This window comes from Chenopodium quinoa, unplaced genomic scaffold (assembly GCF_001683475.1).
Source record: "Chenopodium quinoa cultivar QQ74 unplaced genomic scaffold, ASM168347v1, whole genome shotgun sequence".
NCBI lineage: Eukaryota > Viridiplantae > Streptophyta > Magnoliopsida > Caryophyllales > Amaranthaceae > Chenopodium > Chenopodium quinoa.
The window spans coordinates 3,415,688-3,426,997 of NW_018743783.1; the positions used below are offsets into that span (position 1 = coordinate 3,415,688).

Below are 11,310 nucleotides of genomic sequence, written 5' to 3' on the forward strand. Positions count from 1 at the left end.
TGGAGGCGGAACTCCCCCAACCGAAGTCTCCGTTGTTTTGCAGGTACAGACGTCCGGATTCTAGTCTTGGTGTTGTAACTCTCCCGAATGACACAGAAAACCCCGAAACAGATGGTATTTTTTAATTTCGAAAAACCGGGTGATTAGTTCAGTGAAGGTGCTTTCAGGGGTGGTTATTTATAAAATTTCTTTTTTTTTTTAACAATGGACAAAAGGGGCTACCCCCCCCCCCCCCAACATCCTACAAAAACGCAGCCACATAATGTGCATAGAGCAAACTCTGCTTGTACCTTTGACACTTAAAACTATCCTTTACGAGATCTAAATTGTCAATACAAAATTAATGGCATCGCTTCCGAATTGCTCTTAAATACTTTTAGATGTCTTTGTATCATTTTTTTTAGGAAGTATTTGCATATTTCTTGATTAAGCTTCATTAATGTTTTGTCGTGAACGTGAAATAACTTGATTGGCTCTCAAAGTCGGACGAGTCTTTCAAATCAACAATCCTATCAACAGACACATAATTCCTTACACAGATGTGCAAGACGAATTTTTCAAATTTGTATCCATGTACACAAAAAACAAACCAACAAACAAAACTAAAATCTCTAATATGACAAAACTGAATAAATATTACATAAAGGGACTGACTGTAATTACTATACTATTTGTGATCTTTTTAACCCGTGCTTCTAAATAACAATACAGTGTTATTTTCCATTTTAAATATGGAATAACTAAAAAGAAAAAAGAAATAAGCAGTACGTTTGCAAAAGCTATCAAAGTAGGATAGAGAACCTTATCCTAGCGCCAACCACACAATCCTCTTAGACTCTCAACCCTTCCAAACAACCCACACTGCCTTCTTCCTCACTAGAGCCATAACCATGACAACTCTCCGCTTCACCACACCATCATTCCTCACTCTCACAAACCAACCACAACCACACCCAAAACCCGCGAAACAAATCACTTCATACACCCTATCATCCCAACCTTCTCGACGACAACAATCTCTCTTTTGTACCGCATACAAAGTGGTAGTAGAGCACGAAGGTCAATCCACGGAACTAGAAGTCGAACCCGACGAGAGCATCCTTTCGAAGGCGCTCGATAGCGGGCTAGACATCCCGCACGACTGCAAACTCGGGGTTTGCATGACATGCCCTGCTAAGCTTATAAGTGGAAAAGTTGATCAAAGTGAAGGAATGCTTAGTGATGATGTTATTGAACGTGGGTTTGCACTTTTGTGTGTTGCTTACCCACGATCAGATTGTAGTATTAAAACTATTCCTGAAGAAGAGTTGTTGTCTCTTCAATTAGCTACTGCTAATGACTAATTTCATTTTGAATTTTGTGTCATTAGCTTTGCAGAATTATTATATTACAGTTTTTGTACTTTAATTATTAAGTTATAGGAAGATCTTAATTATTACACTCACTTGGTTTAATTATTTGATTGTGTTACTCTTCTTTTTTACCTGTTCTAGAGATTGTTTTTTATGCTAATGTTGTTGTAGAAATGAGTGTTTTTGGGTGTGTTACCTTTTTTGATATCTGATTGTGTTATGCATTTTTTGGTGCCTAAGATTTAGTTTTGATTATTCAACTTCGGAAGCTTAAGGTTTACAATTTGTTCTGTTATCTGTGCCTAACGTTTGACATAATTTCATATGTAAAGTACCTTTGTCTTTGATAACCCTGTTTTGTGTGTTTGATTTACAAAGTTGGTCAATATGTTTTAGATACCTCATCATAACGATGTAAATGTTCTGCCCAATACATTGTTTTTGGTTATGGATAAAATGACTTACTCTCTCTCTGTGCTTATCCTTATTTACTTGACACAATTTGACCTTTGCATTATTATATATGTACTCACTTTGACTATCTTCTTTTGCTAAGAAATGAAATTAGATATTAGTATTTAGATGTAAAATATTGTAAAGTTTGTACTTTAACAAACATTTCTAGTTAAAGTGTGTCAAATAAACGGTGATAAGTGGAGTGATTTCAAAGTGTAAATTTTATTTTCCAAAAGCACAAAATATTTTCTAGAACCTTAAGATCAGAGCTTGAAATTAAAAAAATAATAATAATAATATAAAAAAAATTTATTACAACACACCTCCACAAAAATTTTAGAAAGATTGATGATATTCTAATACGGAGCAACGGAAATGAAACAAAAGTAAATCAGTTCATAACGAGTCATTCCAAATAAATTAAAAAAATTAATGGTTGCATTCTATTTATAATAAGGAGTCAAATAGAGAAACAAATCAAAATGAAAAATGTGTCAAATATTGTTAGTGCAGGTAGATGTGTCAACTCCGAGGTCTGGGTTGGGTTTGGTGAGGTCGAGTCGAGTTTTTTAAATTTGAGTCATGATGAAATATTGTATTCATAAAAGTCGAACTCTGAATTTATTTCAAGATCGGTTTGAAATCGGTTTGATCGGATTATTTTAACATCTCTAAGTGCAAGTGAGTATTTCAAAAACTTAAAGCACCCAAAGCGAAACAAAAACAAACATAGGAAATTTCTTGTAACCGGAAGAAAAGCTCTAACCACTTAAGCTATTTCTCACTCTTACATAGAAATTTTTTATTTTTTTTTATTTTTGGTGTTTAAAGAGCCACAGGACGGGTGATGAGAATCGATACCAAGATCTCTTGAAACAGGAAAGAGAGGTCTAACCACTTAACTTATTCCCCACTTCGATAGACAATTTCTTTGATAGCACGGGAGAATAGCATAGAATGCAAGTGAGAGACACCCTGTTACACTTTAGCTATTGGCTCAATGTAGCCTTTACTTTTTCTTATTAAAACGACTTAACCCAAACCCACTCCCACTCTCTACCCTATTTTCCGTACGTGTCACTGTCACATCATCCCACGTCATCCCCCATCCCACCACCTTTGCTTTTTTAAGACACCAACACCCCCCTTTCTTTTTCTCTGTTTTCCCTCTCTTTAATCACATTCTCCCCCTCTTTATTACCCATTTCTAGGGTTTCATTTCATCATTTGGTACAAGCAAACACATCGAGTCACTGACTCAGCGAGAGAGTGAGTGAGAGAAAAAACAGGGAGGATTATGAGTTCGATACCCGACCCGGGCGAGCCAACTCAGTATAACTCACCTAGTTTTGAGGATTTCCAGAAGCAGACGTCGTTGATGACGTCATGTACTCTGCTATGGAAGGAGCTCTCAGATCACTTCAACACCCTTGAAGAAGACATTCGTCGCAAATCCGAGGCATTGAAGAGGAAAATTCGAACCCTAGATGATCAAACCAAGCAATCTCTTGAGGTGCTTAAGAAGAGGGAAGTTACCATTGAAGGTTCTGTTGAGATCGCAATTGGTCGAGCTGAGGAATCCAAGAAGGTCGCATTGAGTCTTGGAGTTGAGGAGAGAGAAAATGAGAATGTTGTTGAGATTGGGGAAGTTGATGATGGTGAAGGGTTGTTGATGAAATTGAAGGGTTTTTGTATTTGGATGGATTACGATGGGTTTTGGAGGTTTGTTACTGTCAGGAAGAAGGAGCTTGATTTGCTTAGAGCTAAGATTCCTTTAGCTTTGGCTGATTGTGTGGATCCGCCTAAGTTCGTGCTCGAAGCGATATCCGAGGTTTTCCCGGTGGATAAGAGGGCGGATAAGATTGAAAGAGTGAATGATTTGGGGTGGGCTTGTGTTCTCTTATTGGAGTCTCTTATACCTGTTGTGGTTGATCCCGTGGTCGGGAAAGATCGTTTAATTGTTACCCCTAGTGTGAGGAAGAAGGCGGAGGGTATAGCCGAGACTTGGAAGCGTAGCTTGGAGGAGCGTGGCGGGATCGAGAATGTTAAGACCCCTGATGTGCATACATTTCTGCAGCACTTGGTTACTTTTGGTATTGTAAAGAAGCAGGATGTTGGTCTGTATCGTAAGCTTGTTGTTGGGTCTGCTTGGAGGAAGCAGATGCCTAAGCTTGCTGTTTCTCTTGGTTTAGGTGATAACATGCCTGGTAAGAATTACTTTTATTTTTGTTTTATTGGTATTACAATTATGCAAATTTGTTTATTTGGTGTTGAATTTTATTATATGTTTATGTCAAGGTTGTATTTTTTAAGAGGAATTTATGTTGCATTAACATTCTTGGAACACTAATGAAATTTGTCTGTATGTAAAATGCACATGGTTTTGATTTATTTTATTGCCCTTTTGGGGAATAATATTGTTTCTCTTAAGGTTTTGTGCAGCCAAGTTGGATTTGGTTGCATGTATGAGCTACATTATTTAAGGATCCAAGGATGTGTAATTTTGTGTCATTTATTGTGTTTAGTTTAAGTTGATTTAGGTTTCGAGGCATAATAAGGTCTATAAGGGTATAAAAGCTGTACTTCTCTCTTGTTTTAAAATTTTAATATAAAAGAGGATTTAATATTTTAATTACACTGTCCTTGGCCACCCGTACATGAAACGAGGGGTGGGGCGAAGGGCGGAGGGAGGAAATTTTCTAGGTTATTCATAGTGGAGAAGGTTTTGTATACTGTATAGATGTATAATTCTTTTCCCTCCAAATGATAAGCTGATTGTGTTTGTTCCTGCAATGGAAGATAAAGTCGGAACTTCAATTGCTGGTAGTTTTTTATGTAGTGCTTTCTGTGTAATTTGTGGTTGCATTTGCTGAAGATTTGAGTGGAACAAATTGTTAAGAATTTGAGGGTGGTGGTAGTGATGAATTCCCTTACAACTAATTTTCAGAATGTTTGAAGGATGTAAGTAGGTATATGAGTTCACAAATCTATGACATATTAAACTTTAATTTTGGGTGCACTATTAGATGTTCAGTGTCCAATGTCCTCCTATGATTCTTCTGTCCCTTCTTCGTTTTCCTCCCTGTAGATACGTGTTCAAGATTCTCTGTGGACTTAATTTTTTCTGTAGTAGGTCAATATTTCTGCAGCATTTTGCCTATAAACTCCCTTGAAAAATGCTAATTATGAAGTACCGGACAATATATATTGAGCAACAAAATTAGCCCCAGTGTTGAATTTACTAAAACATGCGTGTGTTTCTGGCATTCTCTGTCTTAGAAGGTAGCATGTCAGAATTTTATTGACGCTACACTGCATATTTATCCCATCCTTGTACTCCAAAAGTTTATTAATCAAAACCGGTTGGGAATTTAGTTTGTTGCTTTTCATCAACCACATGTTAATCTTTGAGAAGAACCAGAAATGAGAGTGTAGGCTCTCCATCCCTGCCTGTTTTTGCTAGGCATGTACCTGAAAAAAAAAAATAAATAAATAAAATTCTATTGATTCTTCAATGTGCCTCCAAAAGTGAAGATATAAGTCCCTTTTATTAATATTTTTCTCTCTGTTTTGGATTGTTAGCCTCATTTTATAGTTTTCTATAAGATAGCAACATCATTTGCTTAAAAAAAAAACTGTTGTGCTATTTGTAGAGAAAAGAAAATGATTAGGCAAGGATGGTATAGATTATAGAAGGGCTATTTTTCCACACAGAAAGCTCTAAGTCCAATCTCTTGGCTGTTACCAAATGCCACTTTCTCTTGGCAATCTTTCAATCATACTCTTTCATTTATTGTGTTTTTGGAAGCATGTAGTTGTATCCTTGTAACAAATGCTTTTTTTAAAGAGAGTTCTGCCTTTACTTTATGCCTCTGTGGCAACAAGGGTTATCAGCTATTAATAAATGCATATCAATCTTCCCTTAATTGGTTGTATGGTAATGTTCTCGTCCTTTACTACCTTTTCTTGTATCTTAGTGCTCTGGGGGTGTTGCACTGAAATTCAATGAAGGTCATCTCTTTTTCAAACGTTCTTGTTTCATAAACTTATGGAAAACTGGAGTTATCACCCTATTATGTTCCGAGCTTCTAAATTGTGTGTAACATTTGCGTTCTATTAGGATCTCTTCTGGCAGAAACACACACACACGCAAATAAAAAGAGAGAGAGAGAGAGGGGGTGGGGGAGAATAGAAAATGTCACACAAATTTAGCAGCATTACCTTTCATAATTCCTTTTCTAGATCCCTAGCTTCATTAGTATTTATGTACTTTAATAGGATTAAGACGTTTGCATCCCTTACGTTTTTAGATTTGCCATATATATTTACATTTCGTACGCAGGGGAGAACTATAACTTTTATTGCCTGGACTAAGGAGTGCTTTTGCTTCTAGTCTATAGAGTTTACTTTCTGCTCTCTTTTTCATAATAAATTGTGACCGGCTTGTGTCTATTAGTTAGATACTGATACAAGTTATTATTATTTGCAGAGATGATTGAAGAATTGATAAGCAGGGGACAACAAGTTGATGCTGTTCATTTTACCTTTGAAGTTGGCCTTGTAGATAAGTTTCCACCTGTCCCATTACTAAAGTCATTCCTCAAGGATGCAAAAAAAGCTGCTGCTGCAATTTTAGAAGACCCAAATCATGGTGGACGTGCTGCGGTATTTCCCTATTTTCCTGCTGATTGTTCCTTGTTTAGCTTTTTATAGTTTTTACTTTATTACTTTCATTGCCCTTTACTATCTTTTACTTTAAGGACCATTCTAAGATCAACAATTAATTTCTACTCCCTCTTCCCCTTAAGTTTTCCCCATTTTGGCTACATTTTTTATGTTTTGGTTGGGGGGAGTTGATGAGACCTAAATTTGGGGTACCAAATGTAGTGAATGTCAAAGTTAGGTAGTGGTCCGTTGTGGTTATTTTTAGTATGGGGCAAAAAATGGAGTATGTCCCTGTTCAAATACCCCCCCCCTCTCCTCTTCTCCCAAAATAAAAACCCTCTTATTAAGTTGGGATGGCTACTATCCATGAGTATGTCTAGCTTCAGCTTTCTCCCAACATTGCTTCTACACTTTAGTAGTGTACTATGCTTGCTGCTATATAAAGAGCTTTATAAATTATAATTGACACCCAAGAGAACTAAAAAAGGGACTTGGATTAGTGATTTATGTTTGGTAATGTTTTCCTTTTTTCTTGTACGCACGTTCATGGCACACCCCTTTAGCAAGTTAGCTATATGCCTTCAACTTCTCAAGGTCATGATTGCTCTTTTTAGAGCTTTATCTTAGAGGTTAGGCAGTTAGCCGTTAATGGCAGCTATGTTCTTTGTCTGCAGTGCTTCACAGCAAAGTATTTTTCCTTGATGGTTGGCTCTTTAATGATGCTTGCCTAAGGGAATAATTTCTCTATCCTCTTGCCCAATGTAATAGTTTTCCATATTTAACCATATTGCTACTAAATCCTTTCTTGAAACATAATCTTACAAGTCTCTTTGCTGTTAGCCAATGTTAGAGATGTCCTTTTTCTTTGTTGCAGGGAATATTCAAGATCATACACTTATTATACTGTTTCCTATTTTGTGGGCTGGAGTGTGTATTTTTTAAGGGTTTGGGACTTGGGATGCTCTCCAAAGTGAAATTGACATAAGTATGTTATAATTGTGCTGACTAACTTGGAATTTGTGTCCTGTAGCAACTAGCTAATCGGAAAGAGCAGTCTGCTCTCCGTGCAGTACTCAAGTGCATCGAAGAATACAAACTGGAAGATGAGTTCCCCCCAGAGAACCTCAAGAAGAGGCTTGAGCAGTTGGAGAAGTTCAAAACTGACAAGAAGAAAACTGCATCAGTACCTGCAAATAAGAGAACCAGGGTCTGCAACAATGGTTATATGCCTCCAGCCAAAGCTGGTCGTTCAACAAATGCTTATGTATCATCATTTCCACCTGCTCCTGCATATGTCAGGTCTCCTTCACACCCCCAGTACCCAGCTGGGGTTGCACCTTATCCTTATGATAGACCTGCACCTGCTATGTATGGAAGCAGCAGCCCTCCGTATCCTTACTCACCAGAGGCTGCCCCTCCTGCCATGGCTGGTCCATACTCGGGAGCACCTATTAGTTACCCAACATATGGCTACAGCAATGGGATGGCACCGTCTTATCCACAGGTTTACTACTGATAGGTGACTGGTCTTCGTTAACCATGAGACTGGTATGGTAACCACAATGACCACCTGATATTAAAAATGGTTTGTCTGTAATCACTAACCTTATAATGGTAGCGATGTGTGTGTTTATTACGAAATATTCTGTATTTTCTAATGTTAATCAAACTGATAGCTCTAGGTGTTGTGAAAAAGTAACTAGGATGAAGTTTTAATGTTATCCAAGGGTGTAGGTGAACCCTGAATTTAGTAGATAGATTACTCTGCTGATGCTTGTGTCTTGTGAGTTAAATTGCAATCCTGGAAAATATGGTCATGCAGGTACGTTTTCTTGTACAGCAGGCGTGCCTTTATATTTGCATATCAACATTGGTGGAAGGATATTGTATATGCCATATATTGTAAAACTAGAGCAATTATTAAGGGGTCGTTTGGTCTATCTAAGGAAAAAGGAATGACTTAAACAAAGGGAAAGCAGAAGAATAGAATGTAATTCCTTTTGATTTACAATGTTTGTTTTAAACAAGAAAACAAATCAAAACCACCACATAACCACCAATTTACTTCTCTTTCCCTCTCTCTGGCCACCATGAAGATACCACAACCTAGCCACCCTCGTCGCATCCCTCGGCAGCCCCTCCCCCCACCCCTGCCCTTCCTCCCAAATCTTCCTCCCCTTCTTGAAACCCCCTCCCTCCCCCCCCCCCCCAAAAAAAAACCCTTAAAAAACCCTCCCCACCACCCTTGAAACCCCCCAACCGCTAGGGTTTTGGGGGAGGGGTGGTTAGGGGTTCGGGAGGGATTTTTAGGGTTATTCAAGGGGTGGTTTAGGTGGGGGGGGGGGGGGAGGTGGGCGCCCAGGGGATGTCAGTAGGGTGGGTCAAGTAGCAGACCCGCCTCAGTGGGGCGGGAATGAATCTCGGTTTGGCGGGTGATGGGGCGGGAATGGGGATAAAAACCATACTTGCCATGGGTGATGGGGCGGGGGTGGATTTTAGGTTGTACCCACCCCGCCCCATTTGCCCCACTTTGTACCCGCTTCATCCCAACTCGGGCCACCCCATACCCACATGTATATATTAAAAAAAAAAAATATGTATAATTAGTAGTATTTTATAAAAATATTATGTAAATTATAGTAGTAAAGTACATAGTAATTATACTTATATTTTAAAAGAAAATGTAATATTAACCATAATTTTTTATTTTTTTTTAATTTATTGTCATTTATACTTCGCATTACGTAGTATTATTGTATTTGGGAGGCGGGAATTAGGCTGGTCTTGGTTGGGGATTATGTGGGGGTGGATATCCAAGTGGGGGTTGGGGCGGGGATGGTTTTGGAATTATATTCGTCGGGGCGGGGATAGGGATAAATTTTGGACCCGCCGTGGGGATGGGGATGGAGATGGGGATGAGAATTTTAGGTGGGAATGGGGATGGGAAAGCCAACATCCGCCCCGTCCCTCCCCGCCCCGTTGACATCCCTAGGGATGTGGTCAGGGTGGTGGGGTTTAGGGTAGAAGGGGGATGGTGGCTTAGGAAAGGAAATGGAAAAACTAGGGTGGGGGGGGGGGAATCAATTTGGAATACTTTGGGGGATTTAACATAACAATAGGCTCTATCCTTTTATTTTTTTCACCCTTTGGGTACTCAACCCAACTTTCTGGCAACCTAGCCACACTTTAACTAGCCATTATCCTTAGAGCATTAAAAAAAAATAAAAATTGCAAGCATTAAATGAACATTAAGCAAATTAAAGTCAGCAAATTAAGCAAACTAAAGTCAGCAAATTAAGAAGGTTAGATGAGATTAAGCAAAGGCAACATGATTCCATAGATAGTGTTCTGTAGTCATTGTTAATATATGACATTAAGCCGAAATACACTCAAAATTTTCACCATATCCACCTACAATTTTCATATAAACCCTCAAAATAATGAAATCCCTTAAATATATAGCTAGTCCATCATAAACAGTTGAATGATTACTCGTAATTGAATAATTTATAATCATGAAACTATGAACATTTCAATCAAGGACAACTCCTTGTGAGGAGGGTAGCCCATCGTTGGGGATCCTATTTTCTCTATGTTCTTGGCCCTTTAAAAGCCTAAGATTTTACACTTTTTAGGGTATGTTAGGATTTGAATTCCTGACTGTTTGGGAGACCTCAAATTAGAATTGAGTCTGTCATTACTTTTTTTTTTATAAGAAACCAATAGAGAGTCGCCAATGAGTTTTTGGAAAACTCATAAACCTCGTTCATACCTTTCTCCCAAGTAGTGTTCAAGGGATAATTGCCATGAATCATAAGTTTACCCATGCCCAAATTGGTGTATTTAACCAGAAATGAGTTTGGGAGCGAGGGTACTAGAAAAACGTTTTCTTTGAGGTTCGCAATCCTAGCTCTAGTGCGGCATTTATTAGCTCTTCCTTTTTAACAATTTCATACCAAATAATATATGCAACGCGATTCCTAAAAATTAAGTTAGTTGATTTTATTTACAAACATTAATCACAAAAAGTCTACATTGCAATGAATGTCGTTATTCTTATTTATTTAAATTAGTGAAAAAACAATAATAAACAAGATTCGCCTTGGCTTAAGCGGTAAAGCAACAATTTAATTATTCCAATTCTATTCTTTAATTAACGAAAGAATACTACGTGAATTAATTATTTAGAGTTTATTTTAAATGATCAAACAACACTAATTAATTGATTAAAGTTATTTAAACAAAAAAGAAAAACTGATTTAATTAAGTGCTCAGGAAACTAACTATTCTCCTTTTTTTGCTAGATCTCCATTTTGGGCGTTTATGGACTTCCCTCCTTCGTACCTCCAAGGAATTCAAAAGAATAAACTAGGGTTGAAGAGTATTTTGGAAGAGAGGGGAAAAGTAGTATGATAGTAATAGAGAACTTGAGAGATTAGGGTTTTAAGAATTCTAAGGTTTTAAATTTGATTTTTCTGTTGTGTTTAGGGCTAACAAAGACTCCTATTTATAGGAAAAGGAATCTAGGTTTGGGTTTTAGAGCCGCGGTGTCAGGAGGCGCGCGCAACTCTCAAAGTCGCGCTGGAGTTCAGAGCGCAACTCTGGGACTTGCACGCGGCTGCCGCGCGCAACTATAGAAGTTGCACGCGGTGCAGTTTGCCTTATACAAAAACGTGTTTTTAGAACTTCCATAACTTTTAATTACGATGTTGGATTAAAGAAAATAAGATATCATTGGAAAGCTCTGAATTTCTACTTTCCAATGCCGTTAGAATTAGGTTAAAATCTGTTTTGGATCAAAACATATGGCCGTTTGAGTGCAAGGGTGTCGGTTTTA

General features: G+C 37.9%; 2 protein-coding genes across 2 annotated transcripts; both read left to right on the top strand.

Moving 5' to 3' along the window:
* Positions 1-660: 660 nt before the first annotated feature.
* Positions 661-1,454, top strand: LOC110684852 (ferredoxin-1-like). The gene has a single exon (XM_021861292.1). It carries the CDS (start codon positions 891-893, stop codon positions 1,341-1,343), a length of 453 nt encoding a protein of 150 aa, XP_021716984.1. The 5' UTR covers positions 661-890; the 3' UTR covers positions 1,344-1,454.
* Positions 1,455-2,959: 1,505 nt separating this feature from the next.
* Positions 2,960-8,312, top strand: LOC110684853 (FRIGIDA-like protein 4a). The gene is made up of 3 exons (XM_021861293.1): positions 2,960-4,015; positions 6,298-6,473; positions 7,504-8,312. Exons 1-3 carry the CDS (start codon positions 3,106-3,108, stop codon positions 7,987-7,989), a joined length of 1,572 nt encoding a protein of 523 aa, XP_021716985.1. The 5' UTR covers positions 2,960-3,105; the 3' UTR covers positions 7,990-8,312.
* The last annotated feature ends 2,998 nt before the right edge of the window (positions 8,313-11,310 follow it).